At 42.3% G+C, this 23,050-nt stretch overlaps 1 protein-coding gene across 2 annotated transcripts in view; it reads left to right on the top strand.

Moving 5' to 3' along the window:
- Positions 1–629: 629 nt before the first annotated feature.
- The window catches only part of CTTN (cortactin), a 35,558-nt gene continuing 13,137 nt past the window's right edge, over positions 630–23,050 (top strand). Inside the window, exons 1-12 of one of the 2 annotated variants that reach the window (XM_056851560.1) lie at positions 630–752; positions 1,123–1,196; positions 3,752–3,881; positions 7,270–7,380; positions 8,070–8,124; positions 10,219–10,329; positions 12,423–12,533; positions 14,312–14,422; positions 17,608–17,718; positions 20,015–20,070; positions 20,731–20,800; positions 22,085–22,233. In XM_056851560.1, the coding sequence (XP_056707538.1) occupies positions 669–752; positions 1,123–1,196; positions 3,752–3,881; positions 7,270–7,380; positions 8,070–8,124; positions 10,219–10,329; positions 12,423–12,533; positions 14,312–14,422; positions 17,608–17,718; positions 20,015–20,070; positions 20,731–20,800; positions 22,085–22,233 (1,173 nt within the window). In that variant the 5' untranslated portion in view covers positions 630–668. The remainder of the gene's footprint in view (positions 753–1,122; positions 1,197–3,751; positions 3,882–7,269; positions 7,381–8,069; positions 8,125–10,218; positions 10,330–12,422; positions 12,534–14,311; positions 14,423–17,607; positions 17,719–20,014; positions 20,071–20,730; positions 20,801–22,084; positions 22,234–23,050) is intronic. The other variant, XM_056851559.1, reaches the window with a different exon arrangement.

The following is a 23,050-nucleotide window of genomic DNA, read 5'->3' as shown; positions in this document are numbered from 1 at the left end:
TTCTCTGAACAGCTCTCTCTTGCGGTTCACCATGTGTTTCGAATAAATGAACCAAGCATATGCATGCTGACTCTTACCAGAAAGAACTTCCTCCTTTCCTTTGAAATGATGCCAGTGACTATTTCTAACTGTTGAATAATGGCAAGAAGATCTTTGGGGGGGAAACAAACCTTGAACAGATCACATTGGTCTGAGAACTCAGCTTGCAATAATTTAGGCTAGGTTAAATTTATAAGGTGGATGGCCCAGGCTAGCCTGATCTCGTCAGATCTCAGAAGCTAAGCAGGGTCAGCCCTGGTTAGTATTTGGATGGGAAACCACCAAGGAATACCAGGGTTGCTGTGCAGAGGAAGGCACTGGCAAACCACCTCTGTTAGTCTCTTGCCGTGAAACCTCCAAAAGGGGTCGCCATAAGTCATCTGTGACTTGACGGCACTTCACACACACAAACTTATAAGCACTGCCGCCGTTAGCAGTATCTAACTTAAGTGAAACCAATGACCAAGCTCTCAATAGGCTGAAGGACACAGGATGGAATGTAGATATTTTCCCTGTTTGGCAGTATATTTCTTGTAGAACTCAGACAATTTTGGCCATTCTTTAATACACTGGATCCACGTGTGAGAATCAAGTTTCTATCTAATGTGATCCTACTTTTGCTATTTCAGATGTGGAAAGCAACTGCAGGCCATTCCGTCTCTGTCAGCCAGGATGATGGTGCTGATGACTGGGAGACAGATCCTGACTTTGTGGTATGGTTCACTTACTGTATCTAACTGTTGGCATTGCTACAGAGACTTGTAAAAATTTCTGTGGACTTCGGATGGGAGCAATCCAAACAATGCTTAGTCAAACTTGAGAGACTGTGTGTGTGAGAAAGAGAATAATTCAGATATCTGCTGGACATTTTTAGTTGAAGAACTTGCCTTAAGGTGAATGTGAAATTAGTTTAATTCAGCGGCAGCAGAGGAAAAGGGGCTTATGAGCTCGAGGCAAATGACAATATAAGACATGCTTTATCAATATTTTGCAGTCGCTTAGGACCTTAACGACTTCTTTCCTCTCTCCACTCTGTGGTTAATATGTGGCTGTTGTATTAACATTTATCGATGTCCTTTACAGAACGATGTGAGTGAAAAAGAACAGCGTTGGGGTGCTAAAACGGTGCAAGGATCTGGTCATCAAGAACACATCAAGTAATCTACTTTAATTCTTAAAACTTTGATTTTGTTTGTCTATGGTGATAGTTCTTGGTACATCATTTTCCTAGAGGAATGGTTTGCAGGGGCTGTGTATATGTAATGACCTGGTAGTTTAACCAAGTGCTTCTAACCGTATTGAAAACCAGTTAAGAATTCTTGGTTAGGTGAGGAACTTAGTTAACATTAACTGCAGTCAACATAGGTACACCTAGGAGGAAGGTTCACTCTGGGGAGGAATCGTTTGATCTTACCACACCTGCTCCTGGTCAGTTAATCATGGTAATGAGCCCTGGCTCTGTTTATATGTGCACTACCCCAATGGGTGTCTGTAGCTTTTTAGTGGTACCTGATGATACCATGTCCCCAATGTGATGCCATTTTAGAGTTTTTTTTAAAAAAAAACTTCAAAATGCTGTGCGGGGCTGATCCTGATGGGAACTGTAGTACGGGGGGACGAGGGGCTCTTGTCTCCCCATTTTGTTAGCGGGGAGAGGCTCCTTTCCTCATCCCATGCATGGTCATCATCGGTATCAGGCTCCTGTGCAGTTTTGAAAAGTAAAAAAAAAAGCTCTAAAATGGTGCCACATTCTCATGGTTCCAGTTCAATCCCCAGCATCTCCAGTTCAAGGGACTAGGCAAGTAGGTGATGTGAAAGACCTCATCCTGAGACCTTGGACAGTCGCTGCCAGTTTGAGTAGACAATACTGACTCTGATGGACCGAGGGTCTGATTCAGTATAAGGCAGCTTCTTGTGTTCATGGTGGACTCGAGGAGTCACACTTCAGCTGCGTGAGAGAGATCTCATCAAATATAAGATCAAAATTAATACAGGTCTTCAGGGTACTTTATGCCGAAAGTTCACCTTGGGTCTCAGGTTGAGGCTCTGCTTGGTAAAAAAACATTGCGGGCCCAAAACATTTCCAGGCATTTGACTTACTTGAATAGTAACTCAGAGTTGTCTTCCCAAGCAGCCTCTAGAGAGCAGTTCTGTGGTAAAGTTTCAGGACTATAAAGCCATTGTCGCTAGAACTAAAAAGGGAAAGGATGTTGCTAAGAGGCCTTGACAGCTGAAGAACCAGTTTTTCTACTGTACTTAGTCAGTATTGCATGCTTGAAAACATAGGAAAATGTTGCAGCAGTTACTTTCTCCTAAGGGCATGTCAGAACACTGACATTGAATGTGTAACCAAGAATAGTCCAAAGTATAAAGTGAGGCACTTAGAGAAAAACACAAAAACTAGATTTTACGTTACTAGCTGGAAGGCTCAGTCCACTGAGGAATGAGAATTTAGGATATTTTGCCTCAGAATGATTAGGAACCAGTGTGATACAACTGCGAAGAGGGTACATTCAGTTGTTGAATTAGGTGAGGCATTCCTGGGCAGAGGTAGGGAAAACTTGTAAAGGTAGAAAGGTGGGATATAAATTTTGTAAATAAATAAAATAAACTCTTGTATATACACAACTGGCTGCTGAGGCCACATGTAGAAAATACCGTATTTACTTTTCCCATATTCAGGAGGGCACACTGAAGTTCGAAACAGATAAAACAAATTGAAAAGTCGCAACAGGGCATGCAAATAGTTGGTTCAAGACAGCATGAAATAAATTTATGGGGGGGGGGGGAAATAGTGTTTGTGATCATCATAATCTCCCCTTCCTCCTCCTGGGCCATCATATCACAAACTGAATTGTTCTTTTATACATAATAGGCCAATCACAGAATTTTGGGGGAAATTGAATTTTTTTTAAATTATATAGCTAGAAATTTGGAACAGAACTGAATCAAATTTAATCAAACAAAAGAGCTTTAGGTGTTACTCAAGCAATAAATGTGCTGATATGGAACAATATGTTATAAACAAAGAGCAATATACTTTAATGAGATTGACAATAGAATTGCAATTTTGAATGGCAAGTTTCGTATATATTGTTATATTGAGTTTGTTTTAATGTGTTTGTGGTTTGTGTTGGTTAAAATAAAATTGTAAGAAAAACAAGCAAACTGAATTGTTCTGCTGAGTTTTGGTTTTATGGTATATCTTCAGGAGATTTTAGCATTTTTTATTGGTTGTAATTTGTATTGGAGGTTTTTTTTTAATTGGAAAAGCAGTACTAAACAACCAGAACAGGATATTGGGTGATAATAGACACACCTAGATAATTTTCTCTTGTGACTGCCTTTCCTTGTCTCAGTGAGACCTACACAATATCTTGTGAATCCGAGATGTTCTGAATGAGAACTGCTGTGAGGAGCTCTGGTTGGGTCTGTTATACTGGAGCCTGATATCACTAGTAGCACAAAGGTAATGCTATACCTTTCCACAGCAACTCATATGATTGAACTGTTAATGTTTTATGAATATAGTTCTTTATTCAGTGAATCAGTCTACACAAGCAAGGAAAGACCTGTAAACATTCGGCATAAATTTCTGGTGGGCGTTTAGTCATTCCTCTCTCGTAATTCTATTGTGTGAATAAAAAACATTTTTAAGGGAGAAAAACACAGAGCTGTATCCTTAGTGCGTTTTGTCTTTTGACTTCGAAAGCATTCATCAGTTGAGGGAGAATGTATTCCAAGAGCATCAGTCCCTCAAGGAAAAAGAGCTTCAGACAGGACCAAAAGCTTCCCACGGCTACGGCGGGAAGTTCGGTGTAGAACAAGACCGAATGGACAAGGTAAGCGAGAAGGCTGCATGCTGATCTGGCCCATGTAAGCTTCGTTTTAAAATTTATTGGGATTCCTATCAGGCTGGCTTAGATCCTGCCTTGTTTTTGTTGTCTGCAAGTGTCATATGCTGTTGTATGACGTCATGAAAGGGCCATTGTTGAAGAAAGATAGCGGGCAAGCTGGACGTTTGGTCTGGGGAGTCAGCAGTCCACTTTCATTTTATCCCCTAAGCAGGGGGAAGTTATTAAACATTTTCAATTCTAAACTGAAAGCACACCTAAATTGCAGGCATGACAGAATAAATTCTGCATACTTTGTAAGTGTGGAATTCTTGAAATAAATTAATATTTGTACTGGCAGCATTTTGTTTGTTTTTTAAAGACAGGAACAGTAAATCTTGAAGGAGATTTTTTAAAATTTGCTCAAGTTATCAACGTAATGCTATTGCTAAGTTTGCAGTTTTCTTGAAAGTTGCAATATGTGATCCATAATGGATACAGTAAATCTCAACACATTGAGCCTCGTTGATTTCAGCTAGGTAGAGTTAAGAACATGTTCAAGTGGAATAATTGGGATGTAAACATGATAAACTTTGCCATCTCATGCTCAATGTTTGTTTTGTAAGGGATTTCTAGTGGGTAATTTAGTTGACCAGCATCTTTGTGTAGAGCCTCCTTCATATTGTTCTAATAGAGGCAAACTAATTAAGCCATGTAAGGTTGCTTTTTAGCATATTGGTGCCTCCAGCTGGAGACTAAGCTAGTGAATGCTCTAGATTTATCTCAGAGTGTTATGGACAAACTCCAAACACTGGAGTAGCTGCAAATATACAGAACTTTCCAGGGAGCCTTGACGATTGGAATAAGGCCATTCACCTTCTTCTCCAGCATGAATAGACCAGACGTTAGTTTGGCCCTAATACAAATTCAGTTACAGAACCAGATCTCCATATTTCTGAAAGCTATGTTCAAGGGCCATTTTTAGTCCCTTGGAATCCTTCTGTATGTGTTAATTTAACATGGAAAGGCAAATTTGTGAATTCTGTAGAAGACACCAAACTGAGATGGCTGTCTTCTCTTGAAGTTTATAAGAGGACAGGCTGATTAGGAGCGAGGAGTCAAGTCCATTATGATGGACATTTCACTTCCTGTAGTCTGTTTCAGCATTGCTGTACTGGGGCTGAGCTAAACAGATACATTTAAAAAAAAGGAATTACTAGGACACCATCCCACCAGCAATGAGCCCCTTTCTCAAGGATAGGTAAAAGCAGCTTTGCTTTCTGCTGGTGAAGAGGATAGGATTTAAACATTATTATTAATCATATAGGGGAAAGGAGTAGAAGAAAGATTGCAGAAAAGCATTGTGAAATGTGCTAGGTGGTTCCTCTCTGGGATTCTTTTTGACACATCCACTGATGTGAGTATGTTGCTGTGGCCCAGCATGGTACCAAGGACATCTGTGGCTTTGCATTATGGCGTGAATCAAATGGACTCTGATCCCTTAACAATTCGTGAAGGAGAACTACGTTAATGGATATGGGAGCTGCCACAGCAGCTGAGAATCTGGTAGTTATTATTTCAGCACAGAGTTAGTGAAAGGGGGGGGGAGACCATATTTCTGACTGGTCCCCTCGGCCAGGGACGAGGGCGGGGTACAAGAATGAAAAAAAATATATATAAAATAAGTAAATTATACAGAAAACGTCTCACATATTTTAAAAGTACTACAAAGGGGCTGTCAAGTTTGTTTCCATGCTCAATTCAAAGTGCTTGTTGTTACCCAGTACCTTTACGAACTGTGTACCTGAAAGGACTACCAGCTCTCATATGAATATGCTTTCCATCTGTGGTCATCTTTTAGAGGCCCTACTTCACATTCCTCCACCTTCTGATGGCTGGTCCCAGCCTTCTCTGTTGTGTTTTGACTGGGGAATGTCCTCCAGACATCCATTAATGTATTGAGTTTGCAGCATTGGGTTATAACTTAGCTTTAAAAAAAAAACAGGTATTTAGTTGAATTGTTGGTTTTATTATATTGTATGTGTCTTTCTAGTGCTCTGATACTGGTTCTGAAAGTTCTGCTGATATTCAATAAATATTATCTGATGTTCCTGGAATTTTAAAGGTTTTGTTGCTGTTTTTAATGGTGCAGTGATTATGTATTTATGGCATTTTAAGTTTTTTAATGTAAGCCTCCTCAAGAGCCAAGTGTGGAATACAAACAGTTGTATAAATATTTTCCCCATCGCATTAACATCAAGTGAACTCTGAACACAGCATTTGAGAAACTAGCCTATCAGTCTTTTAAGCTGATAAGATTGGCTGGGCATTTTTTCTAGCATGTTAACTTTTAAAATCTGATATGAGGATTGTTTTCATAATCCAGATGATGTGTAGCATCTGTGCCGTAGTCCAGTTGATTTACTTGCATTTCAGTTATAGTTTGGAACAAAAACCTACTCTCCCTCTCTCTTTTTCTTATTACCAAACAAGTTAAATCCGGAAATGGTAAACCAGGCACCAGCAAAGCTCCTAGCTGATAAAGGATATTGTATGCTTATACTGTTTCCTTTGTCCTGCAGCAACAAAAAATGTGCAGACCAAATGTGGAGGAAGTTGTTAAAGACTTGATAGAGACTTTGGGAAAGGAGAAGTGGCTGGTGGTTTCGTGTGGGATACCAATATAATATTCCTGGAAGGAGCAGTTGTTAGCTGTGAGCACTTATGATTGGAAGATGCTTCTTGCTAATGTAATGTACTGTCAATTACAGCAGCTCACTTTTTTTTTACTAGTTGTAAACGGAATTTAAATTTTGCCCCTGCCAGCTGTGCATAGTGATAATGTAGGGATATTAATTCCTCTCGCTGACCTGCATCTCCAGGATATGTGTAGGAATGTGACCAGTACTGTAACTTCCCTTGCCATAGAAATAGCTGCATCCACATATCTCAACCCCCCACCCCCAAAGTTTCCAGGTATGAAACTAACTGCAGTTCGTCATCTTATCAGAATTGGCTCTCTTACTAAGGTGTAGTTTGCTTCTTGCCTTCAAACCTGGGTTTTAAACTACTGTTTAATGTTGGTTTATAGTTCTGGTTTAAAGGCCAGTTATGCAAGTGCAAGTTTTCAAAGTACCCCCTTCAGATGTCACAACACGTTGTCTTTTGTTAGAAACTAGGAAGTGTTCAGTCTACGAGTTGCACATGAAGGGAGGAGGGTGAAAGATCAGGGTCTTCTGTGGATGCTTCTTGGAACCAACATGGTTTGTTTGGTCATCTCAGTCTAGCCATTGATAGGCAGTTGACCTGCTAACTGTGCTGACTTCTAGAAGCCGGAGGGCAATGTATATGAAGGATATTGGCATACATACTTTAATCTGTGCGTGTCTGTTTTCAGTCAGCTGTTGGTCATGAATATCAGTCTAAGCTTTCTAAGCACTGTTCCCAAGTGGACTCGGTTAAAGGTTTTGGCGGGAAGTTTGGTGTGCAAGTCGATAGGGTTGACCAGGTGAGTATTCGAAAATCGAATAAACTAACTACCTCTTACACTTCTAGAATTGCCATCAGTAGCTGGCTTTGATGTTTAGTGCAGGTTTGCTAACTGATTATTCTGCAGCTATGTGTAAATGTCTTTTCGGCTCATTCTCTTTTGCTTTATATATTCTTGAAAATAAAGATAGAGACAGTCAAGCCTGATTTCAAAAGAGACTTTGGGAAGGAAATCATGAATTGTATGTATTGACTCAAAAATACATTGATCAAATGTAGATAGCTGGAATGAACATCACTCAAAGCTTGGAATGATTTTGGGTAGTTCTTGTGTAATTTAAAAGCATCAATGCCTGAGCCAGAAAGTCAAAACTTGAGAATTATGTGTGTTGGGAATGATATGTTCCGCTAAATTCTTGATTGACTAAAATCTGTAATGCACAACATTCACTTATGTCATAAATGTGTTTTGTTTTTTATTTTATTTTGTAAACTGTCTCAGGCAGGTTCTTGGAGAGGCAGCATAAACACTTTCTTGATGATGATATTATTATTATTATTACTATATGATATCTTGAGTATAATGTAGAAGTAGATGCATCACCACAAAGGTGGCTAGTAAACACTTTAAAGCTAGTTGTGATTATTCTTTGTTTAGAAATGTCCTTATACTCTTATTATTCTTTCTCCCACTATTTTTTCCTGCAGTCTGCTATGGGGTTTGAATACCAGGGGAAAACCGAGAAACATGCTTCTCAGAAAGGTAAAACATTCTGAAAAATGTGTGTAGAAATATTCTGTGCAACAAATGACTGCAGGAGTGTCTTCCTGTTTTGTTTTGTTTAACATGAAGGCTTCTGGGACAGCCTGTCAATGAGTTCAGTGATTACGAACCTGTGGATGGAATTGGTTACCTCTGTGATAACTGAAGCTAAGATAATACAGGATCCTTAACTGTGGGATCTCTTATTCAAGAGCTGCTACCTGCTTTTGTTGTACAGGACTTGGCTATCAACTCTCCTGCCAGTATAGCTCACTGTCTATTAGCAGGTTGTCACATTCTAAGTGTATACTTTGCAAGTCCCACTTATTACCTGCATGGTAGAGTACCTTCAAGTCTCCTACAGAGAAAGTGGTATTGTTTCCATCAACTACTGTGCAGTAAGGCTACACAAATCACCACCTCATTCTACCTGAGGCAAATACTTGAAAATGTAAGATACTATGATCCATGGAGACTGACTGTGGAGTAATTAGGTACTGTTGGCTTTAGGTCAAACACCAGAGAGCTCAAGCAAATCCAAGGACTTGTATAGGACCAGCAGGGCTTTGGCTGTATTACAGATTGCATTCAAAAGTCCTCTTGAGTTTAAAAAGTGGCTTGCCATATGGCACTGAGGTCTGCTAAATCCCGAGTCATGATGAATGTACAGAATTGGATGAGTAGTTCTATAGATGTGTGAATTTACCCTTGACAAAAACTGAAGGTAAAATCAATTTTGTTCCCTTGACGATTAGATCTCTCTAGTCTTACAGAGATAGGGAGTGAAATGGAAGGGTCAAGAGGAGCCAAAGAGATTGTTAGGGCTTTTCCCTACATAACACAGGACTCTAATTGACATTTTTAAAGCATCATGTGAGCATCTCCATAGGGAAAAGTTACATGGAGATTCAGCGTGTGCAAATTTCTGTATCCACAAGTAAGTTCCAACAGAGAGTGATCATGTTCAGCAATACATCCAGGAAATGTTGTGATCCCCGCGTAATATTTCCCTGTGGAAACTTGCCTAACAGATGTTTTAAGGCTGTCTTTTAGATCCGATCACATTCATCATAAATGTCTTTAGAGAGGATAGTTTGGTTGGTTCCTGTGCTGTCGGAAACTCAGGTGCCAAGCCTGGCTGTGAGCAGAAACTCTGTGAGAGAATATTTAGCTTCGTTCATCACTTCTTTGTTAAAAGCAAAACTCTTCTAACAAGTCAGTGCTTATTTTTGCCTTCAGGAATGTTCTGGTACCTGGACTTTTACAATGCCAAATATTTACCCTTTATCATAGTTTAATTACATTTTCATAATGAGTATGTATATTCAGTATAGCTGAAGATATTAATGTTTCCTGCTCTTTCCATCACTGTTTGCATTGTAAAGCAGTAGCATTCTGTGTTAGGGACTTTGAGTGTGAAGCCATAGGTGATTGAACCTAAACACAGTAGTGTGGTGATGGTATCTGTTCTTGACTTATGAGTTGTATGTTGTCCAATGATGGGCTACCAGTTTTCTTCCAGTTTTTAAGGGGCTTTTAGGGGAAGGGTAGAGCATCTGCTTGGTATGCAGAAGGTCCTAGGTTCAGTCTTGAAGAAGAAGAGTTGGTATTTATATGCCGATTTTGTCTACCACTTAAGGAAGAATAAAACTGGCTTAGAATCACCTTCCCTTCCCCTCCCCACAACAGGCATCCTGTGAGGTAGGTGGGGTTGAGAGAGCTCTAAGAGAATTATGACTAGCCTAAGGTCACCCAGATGGCTTCATGTGGAGGAGAGGGGAAACAAACCCAGTTAACCAGATTAGCATCCGCCGCTCATGTGGAGGAGAGGGGAATCAAACGCGGTTCTCCAGATTAGAGTCCACCGCTCCTAACCACCACTCTTAACCACTATACCACACTGGCTCTTGCCATCTACAGTTAAAAGGATCAGATGGCATATGATGTGAAAGACCTGGGATAGTTGCTGCCAGATAACACTGACCTTGATGGACCAATGGTTTGATTCGGTATAACGCAGGTTCATGTGTTCAGTTCTATTGTGCTACAGCAATTTATGATAAAATTTTATCTTGCTTTGGTTTCTGTTCTCAGATTACACAAGTGGATTTGGTGGTAAATATGGAGTACAGGCCGACAGAGTAGACAAGAGCGCAGTGGGATTTGATTACCAAGGAAAAACTGAGAAGCATGAATCACAGAAAGGTTGGTTGCATTGCAGTGTCATCTTTTCATTTTGATTTGGCCCACTGTGGTAATTTAGCACATTCATAAAATATCTTAGAAATGCCTCTTAAAGATTCATTTTCTGTGTTAATCCATCAATTAATTTGTCTTTCTCATCTTTGAAAAGCTTGTTTCAAGCTTTAGCTAATATAGAGAACATTTCCAATCAAACTTTTTTAATTACAAGTGTATTAGAAAGACCAATCAAGTAGATTTTATAGAAAATATTAATGCCATTAGGGAGGTTCCAAAGAAGCCATGATTGGCGCTGTAATCACAGAACAAATCTTTCCTGTAACGGTCCCCTTTGTCCCCCTCCCATACAACTCATAGAGACCTGACCTGGTTGCAACACCATGAAAACGAATTTATAAAAGATTGTTTTTTATTAGATCAGTAATATGCAGTGTTCAGCAACCTACTAAGGATTAATAGTTCATATTGTTGTAATCCTGGCTGTGAATGGATTTAATTCCTTATTTAAGGTATTTTATGCTGCTTCTTATGGAATATCCTCTGGCTATGTATGATAGAATGGCCACAAACAATTACAGATGGCACAATAAAGAGCTATTATCCAAACACAGTAAGAACACATCATCAGACGAAGCCCTAGAACAGTGATGGCAAACCTTTTAGAGACCGAGTGCCCAAACTGCAACCCAAAACCCACTTATTTATCGCCAAGTGCCAATACGGCAATTTAACCTGAATACTGGGGTTTTAGTTTAGAAAAAACAACTCATACATTCACATATTTTGCATTAAAAGAAAAACACAATAACAGAGCTTTCAATGATGCAAACTTTTACCTTTCAATAAAAAGTTGTTTGTATTTGGCATGCATCTCTCCAGGACTCGTCCTCTGCTCAGCCACCAGACATTATTGCTAGGGTTTCCAGGTCTCCAGCCACCACCTGGAGGTTGGCAGCCCTAGTAGAGGAAGGGAAGGGGGAGGGATGGAGAAAGGAAGGAACTGGGAAAGGAAAGAGAATGAAGGAACTGGGGAAGGAAAAAAGGAAGAAAGGGGGGAGGGACGGAGAAAGAAAAGGAAGGAAAGAAGGAACTGGGGAAGAAAGGATGAAAGGGAGGAAGGATGGAAGGAAGAAAGAAAGTGTCCTGGGTCGGGCCTCAAGCCCCACCCAGGACTTGCTCCAGGGCGCACACCCGAAGTTCTCCCCCCCCCATTACCGGCAGCTCTGGGGAGGCAGCGAGGCGACGGCACGGGACGGCGGAGACGTTGGGCCCCGGTGCGGTGGCATCGGGCACCTCCCAGCTGGCTGTCGGGGGCAGGGGGCGGCGAGAGCGAGGGCAAGCACGCCAACACTCACGACCCCGCCAGCCTGCGGGCGACCTTAGGGGGCAGGGAGGGAGAAGGCAGAGGCCACGCAGCCACACCCAAGCCGAAGGACTTGAGGGTGGCTCCGGCTACCCCACAAGTTTACCGCAGGAATCAGGGACGAGCGTGAGCGGGGGGGAGGACGGCGGGAGACAGCAGGCCTTTCTCTGGCAGACGCGCGGCTGTTGAGGAGCCGCCTGGCCCTCCGCGAGCACCCCGAGAAGTAGGAGGCGGTGGGTGAAAACGGCAGGGGGAGAGGCACCTGAGGAGGAGGACGATGGCAGCGGCAGCCTGGAGCTGGACTTTTGGGAGCCGCCTTAGGGGGACGAGGAGGAGGAAGGCGGCAAGGAGAAGCTGGAGCCTGGAGGAGGAGGCCTGGCCTCATTGCTGGCCTCCCCGCCGCCTATCAGCTGTTGTGGGGCAAGAGTGGGGGGGGGGAAGAGGAAGAAGCCAGCCGCATGCGTGCAAGGCAGGAAGCTGACGCGCCCATGCATGCACGGTGGGGGGAGCTCAGCTGAGAGAGGGAGGGGCACAGACGACCCGGGAGGCCGCGTGTGCTGGCAGAGAGAGCTACGCGTGCCGGAAGTGGCACGCGTGCCATAGGTTCGCCAACACGGCCCTAGAACCTTGAAAGCAACAAAACAATTGAGTGTTGCATAGAAACGCATTTGAAGTTAGAGATGCTATCTCAGAACTTTATGGGTATATATTTTTTTTTTACTTCTGTCTCCAGATTATTCCAAAGGTTTTGGTGGTAAATATGGTGTCGACAAGGACAAAGTGGACAAAAGCGCTGTTGGCTTTGAGTATCAAGGCAAAACCGAAAAACATGAATCACAGAAAGGTTTTTAAAATTTAATTTTATTCAGTGAAGTTCTTTGAGTAGTCTTCTTTAAATTATAATCAATATCACTAAAGCATTAAGCTGTGACGTTGGGAAAATCTTCCTTGCTTTCAGAAAGCCTTCCATCTTGAAGTTTCCCATCATATCCTAAATAGGTGGCTGAGGAAGAACCTGTATGGTAGTAGTGGTGGAAAGTGTCATCAAGTCACAGTTGATGTATAACAAACCCTGGTGGGGTTTTCAGGGCAAGAGACGTTCAGAGGTGGTTTGCCATTGCATGCCTCCGCATCACAATCCTGGCATTCCTTGGAGGTCTCCCATCCAAATACTAGCCAGGACCGACCCTGCTTAGCTTCCGAGATCTGACGAGCTCAGGCTAGTCTGGGCTATCTAAGTTGAGATAGCAGGGAGTGCCAATTGAAGCATCAAACAACAGAATTAACTTCATAGCACATAATGTCCTCCTTAACCTGTGCAGTTGTCAAACTGACTCTGACTTCTTGTGTCCAGTAGAAAAGGTGCATAAATACCTGGTAGCTGTTGCTGTGACAAATGGCTACAAACTCTTTGTTGTCTGATGTAAACAGCTGTCCACAAGAAACCAGTATTGCATTGATTATGTGTTATTTAAAATAATCTGGCCTCTGTGGCCTCATGGATAGCTGCTTTTAATACAGTCAGGTGGAGAACTGTTGGGTGATTCACTTTTCCATGGAGCTCACTGGTTTCAACTATGCAGTTCCAAAAATGCACTCACCCAGAAAGAGTCTTGCAGTAGCATGGTTGAACTTGCATGGTTGAACTTGGCCAAATTGTATGGAGATTTATAAAGCACCTTGAGCCTTGTGCATAACCCACAGGCTTAGCAGCTGCCAGTCTTGTAAACTACTGCTTTGTATGAATTGGGCCATTGGAAATTACTGGGATCCATACAAATTGAAAACCTCGTCTCCTTGGCAGCTATTTTACTGAATTTAGTGCATCTTAACAAGTATACTGAAGATTTCAGCCTTGGTGTACTAATATTTCCCTACATTTCTGTTGCGTCCTCTTAGTGTGCCTAAGAGGATACAGACTGCAGCTGTATTTCTTTTTCTGCTCTCAGCCACAGAGGCATTCCAAATGATAAAACACAGATTTTTGGAGACTGAACACCAAAATCTCAATAGTGCAGCAAATAAAACCTGCTCGCCTCTTAACTTGCAGAGCTCCCTGGAAGGAGGCCAACCATCGTATTTCTCCCTCCTGCAAGTTCCGCAGCAACTTAGAGCCTTCTCCCTTGCGAGATTTAATGTCTTGCCATCTTCAATTTTGCACAGGAGATTTCAAAATCGACCCCACACAGCAAGGAATTGCCCGTGTGGGAAGAGCTGTATTGAAACAATTCCACATATGCTCTCCTGTTGCTCTTATCATGACGAAATTTGATCAAAGTTTTTAACACCCACCTTGGTAAACAAGACTGGATTATCTTGATTCTGTAAATGTGTCTTTTCTTTTGAATAATCGCTCTCCCATCATAATGGAGAAAGTGGCCAAATTCTTTCAGTGTCATAAAAGTACGACATGACAAAACTCAGGGATGAATACTGTTTACAATTGTAACATAATTTGATCTACATGTAATATATTTTAATTGTTTAATTTAAATTTTTATGCCATTGAAGGTTTTGTAGACATGATTAAACTGATTAACTGATTAACCACTTTAACTTATTAAACAATTCAGAGATCCAAATGAGTTCTCAGTAACCGTTTCTGGAATTTTATGTATGCAGACTACACGAGAGGTTTTGGTGGGAAGTTTGGGGTACAGACAGACAGACAGGACAAGTGTGCACTCGGCTGGGATCATCAGGAGAAAGTACAACTGCACGAATCTCAGAAAGGTATGTGTTTATGCTTGATGTCAACTGACACAACATGTATAAGTTAGAATGTGATAACACTGTGGGTGGTAGCAATTCTAGAAACAGGGTATACAATTTAGTTTTGAGGTGGGTCAGTCAAAACATATACTTTTAAAAATAAAAATCCCCAATAACTATGATGACTGTGAACTAACATAGAATGTGTGGCTCTATCCAATTTTTGGGTATACTTCCATCTTTGTGAACTCCTTCCATCTTTGTGAACTCCAGCTTATTTTAGCAACTTAATAGTCCCTTGTTACAGTAGAGCATTCATGCTTGCTCGCTTGAACACCACCCCTTTGGCTGTGTTAAATGGAAGATATGGCAACTTACCTTATTCAGATAGGCTTTGTCCATGTGCTCTGAAGAGAGTGGATTCATTATCCCACATGATGTTGGAATGCCCACAATACAATTCTTATCACAAGCAATGGATTACTCCTATCTTAATCAAATTACCTGCCACCGTAACAAAAGATAAAACAGTCCCCTTTTTGCTGGTGAATAGAGACCCAGGAACAATGCTGGTGGTAGCCAAGTATCTATCCACCATATTTTCCTTAAAGAAATAAAGGCTCTTCTTTTACTGCTCAAGACCTTTGGGTCAAAGGAGCTTGAAAGAAGGAAAGGATAGCATGTGTGGCTTAGTCCCATAGGCATGCATAGGTGGGAACCGAGTCGCTGGTTTTCCTTTCCTTCTGGCTACAGCCCCTTGTGGCACGTCATGTGCCACCCCAAAGCCACAATCCCCCAGTCTTCAGAGAATTGCAGTGAGTCAGAAGACATGAAGGGTAGCTGACTTGCACTTCTCTTCCTGGTGCCTCTTCAGAATGTGTGAGGTGACTGAGCAGTGTTTGTAGTGCTTGCCTGCTTCTGCAGCTTTGCCTTTTGAATAAGTTATATCCACTGGTACCTTGACTCAGCAGAAGAGTTAATTTACGGGAAAGTCCTCTTTCAGCCACGGGGCGCTCTCTACTCATCACTGTGGGTGTTTCCCACGTATGGTATTGACCACTAGGGATTCTATGGGGATATTCTCTACTTGTTTCCTATGCCAGTGCAATGCTGCTTGAAGTGGCTTGATAGCGGCAATTAAATGGTAGATTGTGACACAGCGGTTGTCATAATAATGTGGTCATGAGCTAGAACAGCGGTTTCCCAAACTCTGCTCCACGGAACACTTGGTGCTCTGTGAAACATCTAGCGCTACGTGAAGAGATTGCAACGAAAAATACTAATGTCATTCCGCTTAGTATATAGGTGCTAGGTGAAAATTAGTGCTCTGTGACAAATTTCTCTCCTGAAATGTGCTCCATGACTCAAAAAGTTTGGGAACCGCTGAACTAGAACATAAGAGCCCCGCTGTATCAGATGAGTTGCCCATCTAGTCCAGTATCCTGTCTCACACCAAGGCCAGCAACCGGGCATAGAGCCCAAGGTCTTCTCCTGGATGTTGCTTCCTGCACTGGTATTCAAAGGTTTACTGCCTCTGAATGTGGAGGTTCCCTTTAGTCACCATGGCTAGTAGCCACTGATAGACCTGTTCTCCGTGAATCTATTGACTCTCTTTTTAAAGTTGTCTGTGCCTCTGGCCACCACTACATCCACAGTTTAATCACTTGCTGTGTAAAGAAGTTTTTCCTTTCGTCTGTTCTGAATTGAATGCATATCAGCTTCATTGGATGCCCTCAAGTTCCAGTACTGTTTTCCACAACTTTAGACCTCATTAGCCTATACTTGAAGCTGGGATTTTTTTGTTTGTTCCAATGTGCATCACCTTACACTTACCAACATTTAACTTCATGTGCCACATGGTTGCCCACTCACCCAGTTTGTGGAGATCCTGCAGGAGCTCTTGAGTGTCAGCCTTGGTTTTCACCATCCTGAATAATTTTGTGTCATTTACAAACATTGCTGCTACAGTGCTCACCCCCTCCTCTGAGTTCCAGCTGCCAGAAGGATCAAATCTAACCATATGTTGTCTTGCAAAATGCATTTTGTGAACATGCTGATATTTGCATTGCAGATAAGTTAGGTCAGTGCATAGTTGGAAGCATGCACAATGGCACTGAACCATGGTAAAAAACCCTAATGTCGATAGGATATTAATTGCTTGTCCTATATGTTTATTCCTCTTGGGGTTTTTTTGTTTTGTTTTATTTGGCTAAGCGTGAATATATGTATATTACACTTGTGCTTTAAAGCACGATTTTGCACATGGGAAGTACGGCCAGGGTACAGAGAACTGGCTCTGACCATTGTGAATATTTTTGTGGTTCTCAGAGTCACAGTGCACAGTCAAACTGCATGCTTTGGGACTATACAAATTCAGTGAATTCTCCCCCTATCAAAATCACTTGTATCTCTCAGGAGTTCCTCTGCCGCTACATGACCCTGCTTCTGTCGCCTCGGCACTGTCTCCAGACAGGATACTGTCAATCATGGCTCCTGTTTCCCAGGCTGCCCTTTGTGCACAGCTCATTCAGAGGTGGTTTGCCATTGCCTGCCTCCGCATCATGACCCTGGTATTCCTTTGACATCTCCCATCCAAATACTTGCCAGGGTTAACCCTGCTTAGATTCTGAGATCTGACGAGATCAGGTTTCCTGGGCTACCTAGATCTTGAATATATATGATCATGGAGAAGAAGGAAGAGGGAGATTCAGACACATGACTTCTCCTAGCTGCAGTCTGAAATACTAAAATCTAGGAAGGGCTATACCCAGAACCTAAGCATGGAAAGGAAAATAAGAACACTTTGCTGGGCGCAGTGTGGCATGACTGATTACTAAGGTACAGTTTGTCGCTTCAGAAATAAAATAGGAATGTTACTTCTTTGATTGTTTGTATTGGGGGATTGGGAGGGGGTCATGATGGTAGTTGATAAGCCTACATTGGGCCCAGAGAAATTATGCTTGAGCCATGGCTTTATCATATAGTATTTGTTTGTTGTATAGTCTGGTTCTTAATCAAATTCCTTTGTTATGTATGAGATCTAAACGAATGTATTTTCATTCTTTCCTACCCAGTGATTTTTAGTATTTCTGTTTAAAGCATTTACGTTTTGGCGTGCGTATTTTGTATCTAAATATGTCCCTCTCTCTTTTCCTTCTCTTCTCTCCTCTTGGTTCCCGTTCCTTATTATGCCTTGGCTTTCTCAGATTATAAGAGTGGTTTCGGTGGGAAATTCGGTGTTCAAACAGAGAGGCAGGACCCATCTGCCGTGGGGTTTGACTACAAGGAGAAACTAGCGAAGCACGAGTCGCAACAAGGCATAGTCTCCAGTTGTAACTCTTCCTCAGTGCAGCCACTTCTAACACAGACTTTAAGTTGCTTCCTTTGAAAGGGTATTTGGCTGGCACACACCACAGGAAACCCAAGGCAACACTTTTTCTCATTTAAGTTAATGTCATCTGTGACCGAGCTGGAGTAATTTAAGCTAGGGACGGCCAACCGTTTTTGACGAGTGTGCCTCAAATCAGTACTATGAAACAATCACTCTCCTGTATGCTAATATCTTTGCTGTAAGCAGGCCCGAGGGCTTTTCTGCTCTTGTCCAGAAGTGCTTCTTGGCATCCGTGATTTTAGTAACTGAGCTAGGGTTTTTAATTCTTAACCATGCTTATGTCGAAGCTAAAACATGAGGTGTTTGGTATGGTTTACACATGTTGTTTCAGAAGGGGAAAAGATCTTGGGTTTGATCCAAGCTTCTGCAAACTGAATGAGAGTACAGAACTGTTTCTGGCTACCTCCCTGTCTCTCATCATCCCCCTCTTACAAGAATGCTGTGGTGGGGGCTTTGGTTGGTTTCTTCATCTGGCTGCAGCTTCCCCCCACCCCGGATGTGAGGATGATCTGGCTGTGACATCTGTCACCCCATTGATCGCCAGGGTTGATTCGGCTGATCTGGCTGGCTAGGCAGGTTCCCCTACCTCCCTCACCACTCCATGTGCGTCCCTCCCAAAGCTGTGTTCGGTGGAAGAGGACGACCATCCCAGATAGAAGGAGTGTACCATTCTTCGGTCAAGGGTATACGATAGCTGTGCTCCCCTGCTAGAACCTCCAAACAAGCTTCCCCCCCAGCGCTTCGGGGCATATTATTCTGTAAGGATAGTGAATCCTTAGCAGTAGGAAAAGAAGGTAGTAAACTCGCTGCATTCATGGAAGCTTTTAACCAACCCTGTCTCTTTAAATGTAGCTACCGAAACAGCATAGAGACAATGTCATGTCATGCAGTGCTGATCACCTTCTGTGACATAGACCTCGCCACGTCTTACTAGTTAGGCCTCTTTTAAAAGAGAGGTTGCAGTTGCAATAGGTGATAACCAGTAAGAGCCTGTGCTGGTTCTGATGGAGTATATGTCATGAGCTGGTAGTTGAGGCTGCTACTTTTTTAAAAAAAATGCTGAAACGTGATTACTACTTCGTGCAGTCTCTCAGTTGATATAAAAATAGAGAACAGCATCCACTTGAGTTTTTGGCTCGTTTTAGTTTTCTTGCCACAAATGTGAGCTCTTCCATTTCCACATAGTCTTTTCCCCTTGAAAATAAGACAGGGTAACCATGAGGGGGAGCCAGAAGGAGCATTTTAAATTCTGTCTACTCTGTGTGTGTCTTGTACAAATGTGTCTATTGTGCAGTTGTTGGCCAATGTTTGTGCCCTGTGTGGTGAAGCCTACATGCTGTGGGCAGGGTAAGATCACGGAAGGCATCTGCTGCCTTCTCCTTCCTGCTGTAATTCTCATGATTTTTACCATGATCACCTGAAGCCGCCTTATACTGCATCAGACCCTTGGTCCATCAAAGCCAGTATTCCTTACTCAGACTGGCAGCGGCTCTCCAGGGTCTCAGGCAGAGGTCTTTCCCATCACCTACTTGCCTAGTCACCTTAACTGGTGATGCCAGGGATTAAACCTGGGACCTTCTGCGTGCCAAGCAGAGGTTCTACCACTGAGCCACGGCCCCTCCCCTATAGCTTCCTTCTTGCATCCTAGGTGGTTCTCAAGGGTCCTTGATCCTCAGGAGTGTCTTCAGTGGCACTGGTGGCTGCAGTGGGAAGGAAGCAAAGATCCCTTTTACCAGCTCTCTCTGTTGGCAGTGTGTAAGATCCAGCCCTGTGTTTTTATATCTCTTTAAGATAGTTGTTCTCTAAATGAGTACATTTAGTAAAACTTAAGTGTCATTGAGAGTACAATGTTATGATTTACAAAGTCCACCACAATGTAGGGGAGTAATCCAAGGCTGTGCTATAGAAGTGGTATGTTATGGGCATTGTGGGAGCTGGGAGATATCACCTTTTCCTTTGCTTGTTGCTGACAACATCCTTTTACTTTCAACCAATGAATGCGGAAGCATGACCGTGGCCCAGTATATCTTGCACATCTGCTGATATTCCTCTTGACGCCTTAAAATGTATAAATCCTTTGTTTTGCATCTAAATTATTTTGCATTTTTCCTTGGCCGCCATCACTGGGGAACTCTGTGCATGCTTCTCCCTCTAGTAGTTCTCGTATTTGATAAAAGCTGAATTGATAAGCACCTACAATAAACTTTTCGTTCTAATTTTAGACTACTCTAAAGGATTTGGTGGAAAGTATGGTGTGCAGAAAGATCGAATGGATAAGGTATGACCTTCCGTTGAAGTCTGATTGTGGGTTTAAAATGTTAAACTTAACATAGTTCTGCTCTTAGAAGTGATGATTGTCTTTGAATCCAGCCTTCTTTCTACAATCTATCGATCCCTGTGGCAGCTGTTCTATGCCGGTCCTGTGAGCCTGAGAACCAAATGGTCCAGTGTCAGAATGTCTGCTGGGAGTGGGGGTAGTGGAGAAACGTCTGTGATAAGTTAGCACCTTCTGCTGACGAATGTCTGGATCCAACCCATTATACTTTGTCCAACTCCATAATGGATTTTTGTTTGTTACGTGAACTGGATGGATCCGACTTAGTCAGGACCTGCTATTTGATCACAATCAAATATTCTATGAATCCAGGAATGCCACTGCAAAGGTGGCGGTGGACCTTTTCCTTGACTTATTTCTTAGCAAGGAAAGGGGTTAAAAGCTGCTTGTTCCTTAGCACTGCGGCATCCAGGGCTACTTCTGTTGGCTGCCTGCTACAACTGCCTGTATTTCCTGGAACAGTTGACCAGTATTTGTGTGCCTGGATGACAACGATATCTCTTCTTGTTGTAATGATAATTCTTGACAAATACCTGCCTAGTCAAATGCCTAAATCTTTTTAAAGCAAATCCTAACCCAGTCCAATTTGCTCTTTTTTGATAGAATGCATCATCTTTTGAAGATATTGAGAAACTGTCATCAACTTATCAGAAGACCAAGCCGGTAGAAGCTGGTGAGATTGTCTTTTGACGCAATGAGGCTGTATTCATAAGCCATGAACAAATTCTGGTGTAGATATATTTTTTTTAAAGGAAGTGGGGGATAGACCTGCAACCCACTAAAGCCTCCCCCCCCCCCCCAAGCCAATAAACAGTGGAGGAAAAATGGGTATAATTTTATTTAGTTATTTTATCAAATGTATAGCCCACCCTCATCCCCAGCAAGCTTGGTACAGGGCAGGTAAAGTAAATCTGTTCTTAAAAAGAAATGATACATGGACTTTGTTAAAGTTTATAAATCATTGACTTGTGAGAATAGGTTTACTTGTACCCATTTTTCCTTCAACCTCTGTTTGCTTTTTTCAGATTCTGATTAATTCATGTAATTGAAGGGCTGTCACTTAGAGGAGGGCAGGGAGCTGTCCCTTTTGGCAGCAGAGAATAGGACTCGCAATAATGGGTTTAAATTGTGGGTAGAAAGTTACTGGCTGGGTATTAGGAAAAAATTTTTTACAGTAAGAATTGTTCGACAGTGGAATCAGCAACCTAGGGAGGTGGTGAGCTCCCCCTCACTGGCAGTCTTTAAGCAGAGGCTGGACAAGCACTTGTCAGGGATGCTCTAGGCTGATCCTGCATTAAGCAGGAGGCTGGACTAGATGGTCTGTGTGCCCCCTTCCAACTCTATGATTCTATGTACAGCTTGGTTTATTCTTGAGCTTGTATGTGCCCTCTTCCTCTAGCACATGGAGCAGAAATCAAAGGCTTTCTAATTTGAAAGAATCATAGTTTGTTAAAGCATCCTCATTTGGACTATTCACTGGTCCAAATTTGGCCACTTAAATTTAATCCTGGTTTAGTTTCCTGATGTGTTGGCAAGAAATGAATCACAGTGCCTTAAAGCACCTGATTTGAATGTTAAACTGTGTGGGGTTTTCCCCCAAACCAGGTTATCTTCAATCTCAGCTCTACATGAGAAGGAGGAGGGGAAGTGATGGAACACCCTGCACCCCAAAAGATAACCAGGTTCTCATTCTGTCAACATTAAATTATTAAGAACACCTAGGATACCTAGCTCTTTATTCCTGTAACAGTAAAGCAGAAGTAATTAAGTAATTTGAAATAATTAAATTTGACCTTTCACTAGCTTGTGATGTTTCTGGTATAGAAAGGTGAATAAACAGTGTTCCTCAGGGAATTAAATTACTGTGATCTCCGACTGTGATGCTCAGTTTGAATTCTGATTACAAATCAGCCTTGGAATTTATGAAATAAATGTTTCAATATTTCTAATGTTACAGTGAATTCTAAAACAAGCAACATCAGAGCTAACTTTGAAAATCTAGCTAAAGAAAAGGAACAGGAAGACAGAAAGAAGGCAGAAGTTGAAAGAGCTCAGAGAATGGCCCAAGAGAAGCAAGAACAAGAAGAAGCTAGGAAGAAACTAGAAGTTAGTAACATTTCATTTTTTCCCTCCCCTAAACCTTCGACTGAGCTACTGTGTTTTATGGACAGATTGCAGAGCTTGGATAAAATTTAACACTTCATTAAAACCAGGCTTTTGAGAGACAGTTGTTCGCTTCCTTAAATTCTTCCTAGTGCTAGATCCTAATGGCGAAGTCGGCTAAATCTTCGGATACTTAAATCCAGTAACTGGAGCTGTGAACTGGCAAACATGAAAGGGCCCCAGATTTGCAGAAAATAGTGAAATCTAAAAAACCCAAAAAAACACTGGAAGGGGGTAAAAAACCCAAAAATGATAAAAGAGCGACCTGTAACTTTAAGCAATGGATTCCCTCAGTGGCTGTTTCTAGGCAACAACGGTGTTCCAAAGCTTGGTTCTGTCAGTAAAAGCAAGGGGGAGGGGGCAGGGGCCTTTCTAGGCCTATTTTGGTCCTTAAGGGAGGGCATCATGGGGCCAGGCCTGACTACGGTTGCCAGCACCAAGTTGGGAAATTGATGGAGAATTTGGGGTGGAGTCTGAGGAGGGCAGGGGTTAGGGGAGGGGAGAGGCCTCAGATGAATATAATGCCATAGAGTTCACCCTCCAAAGCCGTCATTTTCTCCAGGGGGACAGATCTCTGTCGTCTGGTGTTCCGTTGTAATTCTGGGAGATCTCCAGGTCTCACCTGGAGGTTGGCAACCCTAGGCCTGGAAATAACCTAGTAGGGGGGACTCTATAGAATTATACCCTGCTGAGGTTGTTTCCCTCCCCAAACTTCGCCTTCCCAAGGCTTCAAACCCATATCTGTTTTGGCTGTTTGGGG

The sequence above is a fragment of the Euleptes europaea genome, chromosome 6, assembly GCF_029931775.1.
Source record: "Euleptes europaea isolate rEulEur1 chromosome 6, rEulEur1.hap1, whole genome shotgun sequence".
NCBI lineage: Eukaryota > Metazoa > Chordata > Lepidosauria > Squamata > Sphaerodactylidae > Euleptes > Euleptes europaea.
This window is presented reverse-complemented; position numbering and strand designations above follow the sequence as displayed.